This window comes from Conger conger, chromosome 2 (assembly GCF_963514075.1).
Source record: "Conger conger chromosome 2, fConCon1.1, whole genome shotgun sequence".
Lineage (NCBI taxonomy): Eukaryota > Metazoa > Chordata > Actinopteri > Anguilliformes > Congridae > Conger > Conger conger.
This window is the reverse complement of record NC_083761.1, coordinates 6,032,315-6,048,075: the sequence shown is the minus strand read 5'-3', so window position 1 is coordinate 6,048,075 and position 15,761 is coordinate 6,032,315. Positions and strand designations below refer to the sequence as shown.

The following is a 15,761-nucleotide window of genomic DNA, read 5'->3' as shown; positions in this document are numbered from 1 at the left end:
ACACACACACACACTCTCTCACACACACTCTCTCTCTCTCTCTCTCTCTCTCTCTCACACACACACACACACACACACACACACACACACACACACACACACACACACACACACACACACACACACACACACACACACACACACACACACACACACACACACACACACACACACACACACACTCCGCAGACAGGGCCAAAACTCCCGCGTCTCCTCAGCATGTGTTTGGGGACACGGCCTTCCCTCCCTGCCGTATCCCGTGGCGACGGTAGCCCTGGTTACGCATGCGTTGGGTGGGCATACGGGCCGCGGCGGGAAAGGGGCCCAGGTCTGTGCCAGCACACACGTTTCCTGGCCTTTATTTTAGGATCGCCACGGCGACGGGATCGGACGCCCTTCCAGACCGCCCCACGATGCCGGCTGACTCACCGGCCCGGACCGGACTGGACCGGACTTACACATTCCCCCGCAACAACACGCTCACAGAGATGGAAGATGTACTCACAGAAATCTAAGATGTACAGGTCCGAGTGATCCATCAGATTGAACTCGTCTCCCATTCCCTGCTCTGGACACGGGCTGCAGGGACAAGACCGCAAAATAAGACGAGCTGCACCTCTCTCTTCTCCATTCTGACCCCCATTTTCTGATTTAGCGTTGGCTGTTGGTATCTTTGTTGTAAAATATTACAAATAAAAACACAAAGTACAGGAAATATATATTCATATGTATTACATGTACATATTTTTTTTAATCACCCATTATATTTGGATTTCTTTTTACATACATGCACAGTATACACTCAGTGAGCACTTTATTAGGTCTTTATTAGACTTATTTTTTAGGCTTCAGTCTTCAACAGCTGTAGCCTAATCCACTCAAGAGTTATGATGCGTTATGTGTTCAGAGATGCTCTTCTGCACACCACTGTTGTAATGTGTGGTTATTTGCATTACTGTCAACTTCCTGTCAGCTTTGACCAGTCTGGCCATTCTCTTCTGACGCCTCTCATTAACAATGTGTTTCTGCCCACCGCTGCTCAACTGAATGTTTTCTGTCTTTCGCACCATTCTCTACGGACTAGTGTGCATGAAAATCCCAGGAGATCAGCAGTCTCTGAGATACTCAAACCACCCTGTCTGGCACCAACAATCATTCCACGGTCAAAGTCACTTAGATGACATCTCCTCCCCATTCTGACATTTGGTCTAAAAAAATAGCGGGACCTCTCGACCACATCTTCATTCTTTTATGCATTCAGTTGCTGCCACATGATTGGCAGATTAAATATTTGAATTAACAAGCTGGTGTACAGACATACCTAATAAAGTGATCACCGAGTGTATATTGTGACTTAACACAAGGTTAGGGGTCAATACAGGAGTAATTTACATTTGAAACATATTTCGGGAACTGTATCAAACGCTCAATGTGTGCGGGGCCAGTGATCCAATACATCGTCAAGATGAGGGAGAGGAAACAACAAATCAACAAGAGATTAATATTTATATTCATATTCGATTTAAAATGCATTATATTTCTCGGAAAAACATGAAACGCAAATCATTCTATTTTTACTTGTGCGCCCTGCCAGTCGTGTAATCGGTAGGAAATTAACTGGAATAACTGAAATAACGCAAAACCCGACGAACCAATCGAAACGCAGGGCCCTTTTGGCCAGACACACACTTCCACTGGGCGTCACGGCCCAGTACCGACCAATGGGAGGCCGTTTCTCTCCACTTCTATTCCGGGACCGATGAGGTCACAGCAATCGCTGCCCAAGTGGAGCAGCCAATCAGAGCCGAGCAGCTGAAGCATCTGCTCAGCGAGAGGAAGAGTGAGTCACGGCCAACGCCGCGTTTACGCCACACCATACAGAGCTCTACCTCTCCTTCCAACTCTCTCTCTCTCTCTCCTTCCAACTCTCTCTCTCTGTCGCTCGCTCTTTCTCTCGCTCGCTCTCTTTCTCTCCCTCCAACTCTCTCTCTCTCTCTCTCTCTCTCTCGCTCTCTTTCTCTCCCTCCAACTCTCTCTCTCGCTCTCTTTCTCTCCCTCCAACTCTCTCTCTCTCTCTCTCTCTCTCTCACACACACACGGTGTTTATGCCACAACATACAGAGCTCTACCTCTCCCTCCCTGTCTCTCTCTCACACACACACACACACACACACACACACACACACACACAAACACACAGGAGTGGCCTATCGCTATGGCTACGGCTACGGGGTCGCTAGGGGTGGGGCCAATGGCTACTGGCAGCAGGGTCAGCAGGGCGGGGGTCCTATCGCTGGTGAGAAGAGACGGCCATCCTGGAGAGCCGCTGGGCTCCAGGCTGCATTTCAGTTTCCTACCTCAAGGTCAAAAATCAATGGAGAGCCAGGAAACCCAGGACAGGTGAGTCAGCCGCCTAATCACCTGCTTTAACTGATCAATTACGTCCTGAGAAACGCCAGGGCCAGGGCTAAAGCCTGACAAAGATACTCTCAAAGTGAACTGTGGACAAACCGTTCATCTGAGAGTAGCATTAAGGCAGCGGTAACCAACCCAGTTCCTGGACATCTACCCGTAGGGTTTCACTCCAGCCCTAACAGAGCACACCTCATTCAGCAGCTAGAGCAGGGCTGCCCAACCCTGTTCCTGGAGATCTACCGTCCTGTAGGTTTTCACTCCAGCCCTAACAGAGCACACCTCATTCAGCAGCTAGAGCAGGGCTGCCCAACCCTGTTCCTGGAGATCTACCGTCCTGTAGGTCTTCACTCCAACCCTAACACAGCACACCTCATTCAGCAGCTAGAGCGCCCAACCCTGCTCCTGGAGATCTACCGTCCTGTAGGTCTTCACTCCAACCCTAACACAGCACACCTCATTCAGCAGCTAGAGCGGGGCTGACCAACCCTGTTCCTGTAGGTCTTCACTCCAACCGTAACAAAGCACACCTCATTCAGCAGCTAGAGCAGGGCTGCCCAACCCTGTTCCTGGAGATCTACTGTCCCGTAGGTCTTCACTCCAACCCTAACACAGCACACCTCATTCAGCAGCTAGAGCAGGGCTGCCCAACCCTGTTCCTGGAGATCTACTGTCCTGTAGGGTTTCACTCCAACCCTTACAAAGCACTCCTCATTCAACAGCTAGAGCAGGCTTGCCCAACCCTGTTCCTGGAGATCTACCGTCCTGTAGGTCTTCACTCCAACCCTAACGAAGCACACCTCATTCAGCAGCCTAGAGCAGGGCTGCTCATCCCTGTTCTGGAGATCTACTGTCCTGTAGGGTTTCACTCCAACCCTAACAAAGCACACCTCATTCAACAGCTAGAGCAGGGCTGCCCAATCCTGTTCCTGGAGATCTACCGTCCTGTAGGTTTTCACTCAGCCCTAACACAGCACACCTCATTCAGCAGCTAGAGCAGGCTGCCCAACCCTGTTCCTGGAGATCTACCGTCCTGTAGGTCTTCACTCCGACCCTAACAAAGCGCACCTCATTCAGCAGCTAGGGTTGGGCAGCCCTGCTCCAATGCAACCGCCTCCGTCTACTATTCACACAACCCTTCCCATATAACCCGATTCTAAAGGTCGACCACATCATTAGTCCATCATGTACATACAACTGGCCACATCAACACAGGATGTTTACATACGTTCGGCATACATACATACATGGCTTAATTTAATCCAGTTAAAAGGGAAACGTCAAGCAGAGCACTAACATCGGCGACCGCGCCATCGCACACGGCCAGCTCCCCCCGCTGTCCCCGATGTTGACAGATAAGGAGATAAGGAGAGGTTTTTATACGGAAACGCATCCCCACAGGGGCTGAGGCCAGGTGTGTGGGATGTTATGACTGCAGAGTCACCTAGCGTACCCGCTCTCAGCCCAGGCAGACGTTTACGTTTGTGGGTTTTTTTTTGCGGGCGGACGGGACAGGACCGCAGTGCATGCTGGGAAGGATCGTGGACCACGCCTCTTCCGATGGCTCGCTGTCCAACGCCCGCCCTCGACCACTCCCGCGTGACGGAACTAATTAAGACCATTTCTATTGTTTTTAAGGTTATCGGCAAGCATTCGTGGCTTCGGTCGCGGTTCTAGGTTTGCATGGCTGATTGAAACAGGACTGGCGCATTAGTCCATTTAACTCTACACTTCCGTTCTCCGGCACTGATCATCTAAATCATGTTAAGTGCGTCCGTCTGCTGAATGAATATATCATGAAGTAGACATGTCGTGCCTCAGTCTTTCTGTTGTTTGTCGGTTAAAAACACTGTGAGCTTTATATCTACCGGGCAAACTTCACGAGGACTGTATCGCACTGGTCACGCTTTAATGCATTTTCATGACATTACATAAGTTATTTATCTGACTCTTGTATCAAAAGCCCACCAGCTGTGTGGACCTTATCTTGGCTGCACTGGGGTTTGAACCACTAACCTTCCGGGTCCATAGGCACTAGGCCACAGGATGCAGTATTTTTCTCACTAAAAAACACTTGTCCAGTTTCGTACAAATGTTTCAGAGCCTACAGGCCCCGAGGCAGATATGAACTTGTTACCATTCTGGATGGATTAAATGTTAAATGCAAAAACTGATTATGTTTTAATTATGAATTATGTTCCGTAACTGACTGTAACAGTCATAAAAATAAAATAAAAGATTAAGGGAAAAGCTAATAATAATTTCTCTGTATCGATAATATATTCCAAAAATGAGAGATCATTTGAAAAGGCAGTTTGGCCAAATGTACGTGTGGATGCATACAGATGAAAGATGAAAAAATAGGTCAAATAAAAACCAACCAAAACAAAAAGCAATCTAAATTGGTTGACTGAAATTATGTAATAAAGGTAACTTGAATTTGAAAATGAAGTGAAACAAAAAAGTGAACAAACCAAACAGACAGCCGTTCTGACTGCAGTGAACCATTTATTGTTTAATCTTTTGCCACACTTGTAGCACCCTAAACTAAACTACTCCTACAAACATCTGCGCTGTGTTTTCCCGGGGGGAGTGCAGGAGAGGCGAGGTCCTCGTCCCTAAACCCCACACCCTAAACTCCTCTTTCTGTTTGCGTTCTTCCTGGATGTGCGCAGGATGTTGTAAGGGTCTTACCGTCGCTAATCTTGCCTAAACAAACAGGGGGGGGGGGGGTAAAACCGCCAGTCGAGGCTGGGAGCACGGGCAGGGGGGTCCCCGGAGGGGGGGGGGGGGGCAGCTGGGGAACTCATTACACCCCCCTCCACCCCCAGGGGGTCATCCCGGCCCCGGGAGACCGCTCCCACAGCCTGCCCCAGCCGAGTGGCCCAGCGCTGGGCTCCGTGTCTCACCGTAGCAGGGCCATTACCACGAGGAGGATGTTTGTTTGTTCTGCGCTGGGGTTAAGGGGGCTGAAGTGTTAATCAAACGCGCCCCCCCCTGAACTCATTAAATGCTGTGAGGTGCTGTGAAACATGATCAGAAGGCCCGAGGCCTCAGGGCGGCCTGCAGCCGAGTGGCTAAGGCCTGCGACTGGGACCAGGGAGGTTGGCGACAGCCCTGGTGTAGCCACAATAACATCAGTGCAGCTGTTGGGCCCTTGAGCAAGGCCCTTAACCCCACATTGCTCCACGGGGGGATTGGCCGCTGCTTAGTCTAATCAACTGTAAGTGGCTTTGGGTAAAATTGTCAGCTGAATAACTGTAATGATTTTTTTTTTTTTTTTTTAAGATATTTTTTAGGCCTTTTTCAGCTTTATTGGACAGTATATAGTATAGAGAGACAGGAAGAATGGGAGCGAGAGAGAGGGGAAGACATGCGACAAATGTCGGACGGTCGGATTCGAACCGCCGACGTCGCGGCTCGCAATGAGCATGCGGCCAGTGCTCTACAGGCTGCGCCACCGAGACACCCCATAACTGTAATGATTTTAACTTCGCCCCATCTTCAGCCCGTGTGATATTTGCTTGCCATGGTAAGTGCGCTTTTGCAAGTGGCTTTGGCTCAAGGTGCCAGGCCAATGATTCAACCGTAAATGAATCAGGATCCCGCAACACTGTACAGCGCACTTCAATACACTCGTGCAAATCCCTCCTCAACAAATCCTCCAAATACAATAAATAACAAAGAAATAAAATCAATTGCTGTAATGAATGCCAAGGCATAAATCACACGGTGTCAAAAAGAAGAAAAACGTTTATAGATTTTTTTACAATTATTTATATGGATGAACACCTATAATGTTACTGAACAAAATTTAGACAGCCATGCAATTTCATTATTATTATTAAGGTTACATTTTGGGGGGGGGGGGGGGTGAGGTTCTATGAGAAAAAGTTTTAAATGTTCTTAGAGGTTTTTTTTGGGGGTTTTTTTCCACGTGGAGCATCCTGGTTCGGATGAGGCCTCTCGGGCCTGAGAACCTTCCAGAAGGTGTTGGGTTCGGCCGGAATGGACCTGTCACTCAGGCCCTCTGGGGTGAGGGAGGGGGGGACAGAGGGGGTTCAATTGAGCAGAACATTAATGTGGCCCCCCCCCAGGGCCAGGCTCCGGGGGCCAGTCTCAGCCGGGCCGTTGTGTTATACGAGCAGCGAAGTATCACGACGCGCAAATTCACCCCCCCGCCGACGTGACAACTTTATTTATTTACCCAATTTATACGGCCCCTGCTTTCCCTCTTTATTGCACAGGTGCGCTTACGAAACCTTTAAGGCCGTTTAACAGAGGCAAAATGAGAGAAATGAATAGAGTGCTGGCGTAAACATTATTTTAAAAAGGCAAATATAGGGCCAGTTCGCTAGATCAGCATTACGCCTAGTCTTAAGACTAAAAACATTTCCCCAATGGAGATTTCTCCCCCAAAAAAACTCAGTCTTGGACTTTTGAATTTGTATTTGTCTCGGAACTGTAGTTCCTGAAGTTGTAGATATCTCGGTATGGTACAGACTGGGCCTGTCTACCTTGTGCACTGGACTTATGTTCATGGCCTCACAACCAATCATATCTGAACTGTACCTGATCTGACCTGTTCGGTTCGTTCCATGACCACGACGTGCACGGGTTTGCATGTTGCTTTGGATAAAAGCATCCGCTAAATAAAATGCAATGCAATGCAATGCAATGCAATGCAATGGAGTAGGCTTAATCCTTATCTGGGATCCCTATCAGCCCACAGTGTCATAAACATGGATATCATTTTCTTGTTAACGGCAGAATTCCTGCAGGTATTTTAACACGGCGTGAAATAATAAGATTTTAATGACTTAATAACGCGGCCTACGTGCAGTAAACGGACTCGTTTAGCCCAGTTAAAGAGAGGAGGGGAGTAACAGTGAGTCTCGCACACCAGCAGGGAACGGCTGTGGGAAGCAGGAGCTGAAGCTCAGGCCTGTAGACCTCAGCGGGGGGTGCCGGGGGGTGTGTGTGGGGGGGGGGGCAGGGCGGAGAGAGGGAGAGAGAGAGAGAGAGAGAGCTTGCTGTTTTACGCCCGGCACCAGCCGGGAGCGTCTAATCGGGACTTCCGAGAGCGGGGCGTTTTCTCCGCCTCATTAGCCTCCCCGAGACGAGAGCCTCTCGCGCGGAAGACGAGGGAACGGACGACGCTGGCCGCGGGAAGAGGATGGGAACACCACCGTTACTCCTTCAAGCGTGACCGAGACTCAGTCAAACGTGGGGGGGGGGAAGGCTAAGCTTGTACCGCCAAAAACCCCGCCAAAAAAACTAAATACGACCAATGCTAATGTTACAATAACATCCGTGACCTGTCAAGCTCTCATAGGAAATAATGAGCCCAGCTTTCATTTTTACCTTCTGCTGCGTTCAAATGTACCCGACATATCAGATGTTAAATGTTCTCTGGCTAGTCTGTCTGTATAACATGTTGTAATGCTTGCCCTCTTAAACGTTACAGGATATATTTTCTTTAACAAATGATAATACCCAAAATCAAAAATATCCAAAACCTGGCCACTCCTGACGTACAGCAGGCAGATAAATATTTTTCTAGCATAATGTTTCCGTTCCTCTGTATTTATTCTTCATCATCATCTACTTCCTGTTCCTCTGTCCACTTCCTGTTGACCTGCAGCTGCTGGCCCGAGAGGAAATCATCACAAACCACAACTTCCTGTGCGAAACCGGAAGCTTATCCGCAGGGGCAGACGCGTGAGCCGTCCGTGTAACAAACGCCTCGGTACCCGCCAATCGCGCAACCTGGAGAAAGTGACCTTCCCAAGCGACACAAATCAACAGCAATCCCGCAAACCTCCATTTTTACGTCACGATCCTGCAGCCAGACCCATTCTCTGAGATCGCTCCGACAGGCACAACTGAAACGCTAAAGTTCTGAGAACCTGGATAAATCCGTTTCCGAACGTTTCAGCAGAGAGAGAGAGGGCAAACACACGGGCGGGCGTGTGCTTTCTGCACGCGGCGGAGAGAGGTTAGGAAGGTGATGTTTTTATGTTTTTGTTGGGTCAGCCAGAGAGCGCGGTGAGATTTGAGCAGCAATAAAGGCAGGGTGCTTTGCCGGGCAATCTAAATAAGAACCAGATCGGATTGCGGCTCGACTCTCAATGGCGAGTTTCCTATTCCTTAATCCGAAGGCGTCCAAATCCCTCCTCTTAACCGTCGTTAAAGACTTCCTCTCAAACGTTATTAAACGCTCCCTCTCCCCATGCAGCCGGTCGGTCGGGTTCAGGATGCAGATTCTCAACTAATCACTTCAGGAGAAGGGAAGGGAAATGGGCGGAAATATAAGAACGGAATGGCGCGAAACGCTAAAATCTTAACAAGTTCCCGAGTGCACGCAAGCCGAAGCAGGTGTTCTGCTCTTCTTGCGTCCGTGTAAAAGCAAGGCCCAGTTCAGTGCGCGCAGAACACAGGATGCGAGACTCCCACAAACACAACAAATGCTTAAATCACACAAACAGACGGTGAAATGTGTGACCAAGCTAGAGAGAGGTCAAGACCTCATTAATGCGTTTCCGTGTCGTCAATCAAGCGCTCTAAATGAATCTTTATTTTTGCGAAGTACCGTTTCGAATTAGGTCGTCACAAATCACTCGCAAAGTGGAGAGAAAGAATTCTGACAGAAACTAAAGTAACAAAGAAAATAGGGCTACACGTTTTGAGGAAAATATGCGATATGCGACAACATTGTTAAATATTGCGATGATGATATGACTTGCCATAAATAAGCAAATACTGAAGTGTGCACATTTCTAATGCCTTTATGCTTTAGGTGCACTGCTAAAATAGACCCCAGACAATGAATACCCTATGCCCACTGAATAAAAATGAACAAATTGCACATGAACCTCCAATCAATTTAACAGAACGTCAATTTAACTTAAAATTGGTTTGTTTGTAGGGCTGCACGATACATATACATATATTTATCGTCACCAAGATATGAACATGCAAGATAAACACATTGCAGAAGACAGCTTGAACGGCGATAAATGGTATATATTTAATGTGGGGACAAGAACGAATCTTCTTCAAGGGCTTGAAGAGGCAACCGGTCTCCAGGAAAATAGTGCTGCAGAATTATAGGAAATGAACACAAGCCAGTGAGCGTAAATCTAACACACAGTCGCGACGCGAAGAAAACCCTAAACACTAAGACACTGTTACTGAAAGGAATTCACTCTGTTTAGCTCCACCAATATAAAGTCAATATTGTGAATGGTTGGGGTAGGGGAACTGTGGCAGCTATGTGTTTAAGTCTCAGTTAAACGCTTTAGCACGAGTTAGCCTCTAAAGAAAACAGTGGGCCAATGCATCAAATTAAGAGCGGAGTCCTCCCTCTTGTGGGGTGAATCCACTCTGCTTTGAGTCTCTGACCCGGGCCCTAACCTTTAGCACCGCACTCTGACCTACCCACCTAGAGCGGAGCGCTTCGCAAATACATCAGCACAAACACGCCCTGTCAGAGAGCAAAACCCAACGCTTTCACAGGTCCACACATAGAGCTCATACCCCTGCTGCACTGTGGCCCAGTGGGTACTGAACACTGAACCTCCTGCTGCACTGTGTCCCTCTGGACACTCAACCGCCTCCGACCACTGTTTCTCTGGGTATTTTAAAGGTCAGCTTTGGCCTTTGGACAAGACGAGCTGTAACTGGCCGAGAGGCGGCGAGGAGGAGAGGAAAGAGTTACCCGTGGCTGAACGCCGGCGTGCGGTGACTAACAGTCCGTACGACACCCTGAGCACCTGATCACAGGAGCACATGGCCCATCGTTCGCAAAAAACATCTGAAACCGTGCTCCTTCAAAAAAAATAAAAAATAAAAAAGACGGCACGACATGACCTACACAGCAACAGACTGACCCCCGTCCTGTTCCTATGCTCTCCGTTATTACGCAGCCAATAAAACCGCCCACAACGACAACAACATCAATAAAAGAGAAGTGCTTTCACTACATTAACCCTTTAACCCCGAACGGTGTGAGACCGCAAACACGCGATTAGAATGTCCTTAATTGAACGTTCCAATGCTGATGTAACAATCACTGCTGGTAACTGAACATTCTAATGCTGATCACCAATCACAATCACTGCTGGAGTTCTAGAACACTGACTTCCGGGGGGGGGGGGAGAAAAAAAAAAGCATTTCAAAAAGCCTGTAAAAAAAGCCGAAAAGGCTTAAACTTTACAGTAACTGATATGGACTGCTCCTCATTTCTGGCCACTAGTTACTTCTGTAGAGACACTTTTACATGTACTGTAAATTAAAAGCCGGATAAATGAAGGCTGTAAACAGTCTCCCTGAAAAAGAAAAACTGAATATGCTTTTTACACAAATTCCTGTAAAAATGTGAGCACAATGCCTGCAGATGTCCAATGTTGATCTGGACGCTACTGTATTCATTACAGAAACCAAACTGATTAAAATAAGTTTTATGATATTGTGCTTGTTATGTTTCCACACAGATCAGAGCTGGCCTTGTACACACACATCCACACAAAACCCCCAGGACAGCTGCAAAACGAGCCTCCTTTCTCTCAGAAAGGTCAGTTCAGCAGAACACACAGAAGGGCTAACTGCGCTGCTAACAGCTTCCGAAAGGTTTCTGCAGCCTCCAGAAGGTTATTACTGTGTGGACCGCGAGATTCCTCATCATGTTTTATTCAACGTTCGGTATGAAATAAACCAAATCACGCCCGTTAATTTACATAAACTGCCCTTTCTGTCTTTATCTGACGGGGTGTTACTGTGTACACTAATCTCCATCTCTAATTAACAGCATGGGTCAGATGCACTGCTTCAATGTGTACAGTATCAGCTAATTTGCAACAACTGCCCCCAAAATACAGCTTAAAACCACAGAAGAAGAAGAACTAATATTATATCTGTTTTACCTGTATCATATGTACACATAGGCTCTGAACTGACCAGCCGGCTCCTGTACAGGGGTAGTATTAGCCTAGCCCCAGGGGTTCTGGGTGTGTAGAGTCAGTGGGTCAGGGGACAGATGAACGGGTGTAAATATAACCTACGTTTGTCTGCTGAAGAGGTGGGGGGAGTATTTGCAAAGGATGATGGGATTTTCCACAGCGGCGGACAGGACAGAGAGTCCTGCCAGCTCCCCGGTCTCCCGTCAGCCTTCCAGAAAAGGCGGATTAAGGTCACAAATATCGCCGTTTTTCCGGGGGGCTTTTTTTCGGATTTGGCCGAAAGGCAAGCTGTGAGTTCCCAGCATGCCGATCTGCCGCGTTCCAGCTCACTTCCTGTCGGCCCGCTCCCGCACCTGGTGACGCAAACCCTGCCGCCCACCTATCCGTCGCCGCGGGCGATCGGCTGCGATGACATCACTGAGGACGCTCGGGAGAGGGGCAGGCGATGACATCATCCTTTGTTGATATCGTGTTCTAACCTCTGACGAGGCAGCAACACTCAAGAGATCCATGGCAACATTCCCCCCCCCCCCCCCCCATTTTGAAGTAACACCTGTGTGGACTGGGAAGCGTATGGAAAATCACTCGGAAGGCCACTTGTGCGCTGATCCCAATCTAACCTGACCTTTGACCTTCAGGACGGCGAGTCACGCTTCAGAACGCGCACTGCAGGAGAACTGCGTGGTCACGCCAACAACGAAACGCTACGGGGACGGTCACTCAAAACGGTGCCAGTCTCATCTTGGCGAGACGCCCGTCGCAATACGGCCAGCCTTATGCTAAATGAAACCAATCTCAGTGTGTTTACCCTCAAACGGAAAACAGTGGCACTCACTGACAGACACGGAGCAGCAAACCCAAATGAAGCCAGTCGATCTCAGTTAAGCCACTGAACACAAGAGACTCTCGGTGCGGCCGCCTTCAAAGACGTGAGAGTAACTCTAAACCAAACCGATCCAGGTACGGTCAACTCTCGATGAAGGCTCTAAATAAATCCAGCCTCGTTATACTCTTAGCACCCTCCGCCCCGCTGGGCTTGCTCTCTCCAGGGGGGGGTAACGCGTCCCCGGTTGTAGCGTTTCGGACGCCCCCCCCTGCGGTGCGGGGCTCTAAATGAGTTCAGCAGAGACGGAATGGGACAGTGGGCCGGGGGAGGACAGGGGGCGGGGGAGGTCAGGTTTCGGGGGAACTCTCGGAGGTGATGAATCGGGGTCTCGCCGAATTTCGCGGCCCTTCAGCGCCCAGCAGGCTCGTTTACACGCCAGTAAGTGAACGGCGCAAACACACCGTTGTTACCGGCCAGCCAATCAGCAGCCCCCTCCGTCCCCCACACACATGCACAGACACACTCGATAATATCCACTTATACAAAACCAAAACAAACACCTCCCAACCAAATACGCACCAATTAACCAATCAAAAATACAGCATCTCCGAAATATGTACAACCATTAACTAATCAAAAACACACAACATGTTCCGCATAGACGCACATATCACTTCATTAAAATTTAGCGTAGTCTGCTTCACAGATGTAAATAACAGTGAGGGATCTCATGTATCCATCTACAGCTTTATAATAACAAAATACAATAAACAAACCATTTGTACAGTGCCCTTTCATACAAAAAAAACACTTCACAGTGGAATTAAAGTTATCGGTTATTACGATTAAAAGCACACATCAGAATGTATTATTCTGAAACAATTATAATGAATCGGGTTCAAACCACGATTTGGAGCAATTTACTTCATAATTCCTCCTATTTGATGGTTTTATTTATAATCAATGTGCAAGCTGTTTTGAGAGCTCATTCCCTCTCCCCGCTCTGTACTTGAAATTCACTCCGTTTCAATAGAAACAGGAGAACTGCCATACACACTTTGGCTGACAGCGTGATAGAGAATATAATAGATAATAATTAGCCTATTGCCCGGATGCCCTTAACGGTACACTGCTCCCAGAACTCCACATGCCCACTTGGCCTTTCGCTCGAGCGCTGACCCTTCTGTACTGAGTGGAACCAGAGCGGGTCCAGAGACTGACCCAGAGACGGGTCCAGAGACTGACCCAGAGACTGACCCAGAGACGGGTCCAGAGACTGACCCAGAGACGGGTCCAGAGACTGACCCAGAGACTGACCCAGAGACGGGTCCAGAGACGGGTCCAGAGACTGACCCAGAGACTGACCCAGAGACTGACTCAGAGACTGACTCAGAGACTGACTCAGAGACTGACCCAGAGACTGACCCAGAGACGGGTCCAGAGACTGACCCAGAGACGGGTCCAGAGACTGACCCAGAGACTGACCCAGAGACGGGTCCAGAGACGGGTCCAGAGACTGACCCAGAGACTGACCCAGAGACGGGTCCAGAGACGGGTCCAGAGACTGACCCAGAGACTGACCCAGAGACTGACTCAGAGACTGACCCAGAGACGGGACCAGAGACTGACCCAGAGACGGGTCCAGAGACGGTCCAGAGACTGACCCAGAGACTGACCCAGAGACTGACTCAGAGACTGACTCAGAGACGGGTCCAGAGACGGGTCCAGAGACTGACCCAGAGACGGGTCCAGAGACTGACCCAGAGACGGGTCCAGAGACGGTCCAGAGACTGACCCAGAGACTGACCCAGAGACTGACCCAGAGACTGACTCAGAGACGGGTCCAGAGACGGGTCCAGAGACTGACCCAGAGACTGACCCAGAGACGAGCCCAGAGACGGGCCCAGAGAGGGAAAAGCCTTTTTATTGATCTAAACTGATCTAACGAAACCAACAAATTCCTTGCCTGAAGAAAATATCATGAAGTGTGAGAAAATATCAACGGTGTCCGTCTCTGATGAATGGGAGAACGAAGTTTTCTGAAAACAAAAGGGCGAACGTGTCTGAGACTGCCAGGATCTCCGCGAAAACAAACAGAGCCGGCGAGGCAAGGTGTCCCGCAGGAGAGGGAAACTAATTAGACTGCAGACATTTGTCAATTTAAATCCTCTGATTGCTTCAGAAAAGAGGCACAAAAGCACAAAACCAAAAATAAAAGTGAACGCACCCATCTGGAGGTTCTGCGAAACTCTGCGAAAGTTCATTAAAAGTGGGAAACGGCATTAACTGCATTCCAATTAAATTGTTTGAAAAATTGATTTAGCACAATAAATTAAATAGTTTCATAAACCATTAGATGTCCAAATAAGCTTTCCCCTTTGCCAGGCTAGAAATATTTCTCAATGTGCTCCAGCAAATGAATGGTTTATAATTTCAGGGAAAAACAACATCTGGTTCATAATTTGAATGTATTAGTTTCTCTACCACAAATTGAGGAAATTAGCTGACTCATACTGCACAACAAGGATGCCTTCAGAAACCCGGAGTCAGAGACGACTCATCGTGCGCTATTCCCATTCTCCACAGACCAGAGCTGAGACACGGACAGGGGTGCTTAATGGTCGACAGCAGGGATAAAATCTGGCCCTTAAATCCGAATCCAGCCCTGGTTTACTTCTCTCAGTAAATAACTGAACTGACAACCAGCCAGACTGTCTTAACACCAGACTCCCACGTAAACGGAGGGTGTGAAACCAGCTGTTCTGGTTGTACAAATTGACCGTGACTTGATGATCTGTGGTCTCCAGCCAGGATTATAATGCGTACTGAACGTTCTGCCGCAAAATGGCCACGGTTGCATTGCCCGGGTAGATGCTACACATCGGTCGGTGGTGGCCGCGGAGAGTTTCTCCCTCATCACTGGCTGCACCCACAACGCAGAATTTGCGGGGGGAAAAGCCTCCGTCGTTCAGAAGAATACACCCAGCGAACGGCCTGTCCGTTTTATTTAAAGCCATAATAGAACTGTCCTCAGCCAAGCGGGAGGAATTTACGTCCGCGATAATTATAGCCGAAGACTTTCAACCTTGGAGAAGCGTCCGCACCAGGCCTGTTCAGAGCAGACGCTCCGCGTTCCGCTAGGAGTGAGATTAACTGCCTGGACGTCCAAAGACATCGTTCTGCGTCTGTGAGATTAACTGCCTGAACGTCCGAACACATCGTTCTGCGTCTGACACTCACCTATGGGCCCAGCCAAACCTGGCTGAGAGCAGCGTATAAACGTCATCCTGAACAGAACTGCCTTGCTATGTGTCTGCTGGTTTAACGCCAGCCCTGGAGGGCCGCAGTGTCTGCAGGTTTAACTCCAGTCCTGGAGGGCCACAGTGTCTGCAGGTTTAACTCCAGTCCTGGAGGGCCGCAGTGTCTGCGGGTTTAACTCCAGTCCTGGAGGGCTGCAGTGTCTGCAGGTTTAACTCCAGTCCTGGAGGGCCGCAGTGTCTGCAGGTTTAACTCCAGTCCTGGGGGGCCGCAGTGTCTGCAGGTTTAACTCCAGTCCTGGGGGG

General features: G+C 48.9%; 1 protein-coding gene across 1 annotated transcript in view; it reads right to left on the bottom strand.

Annotated features, from left to right (window-relative positions):
• The window catches only part of klhdc3 (kelch domain containing 3), a 39,515-nt gene that overhangs the window by 3,117 nt on the left and 20,637 nt on the right, over positions 1-15,761 (bottom strand). The window contains 1 exon segment of the mRNA XM_061232755.1: positions 506-579. Coding sequence (XP_061088739.1) covers positions 506-579 — 74 coding nt within the window.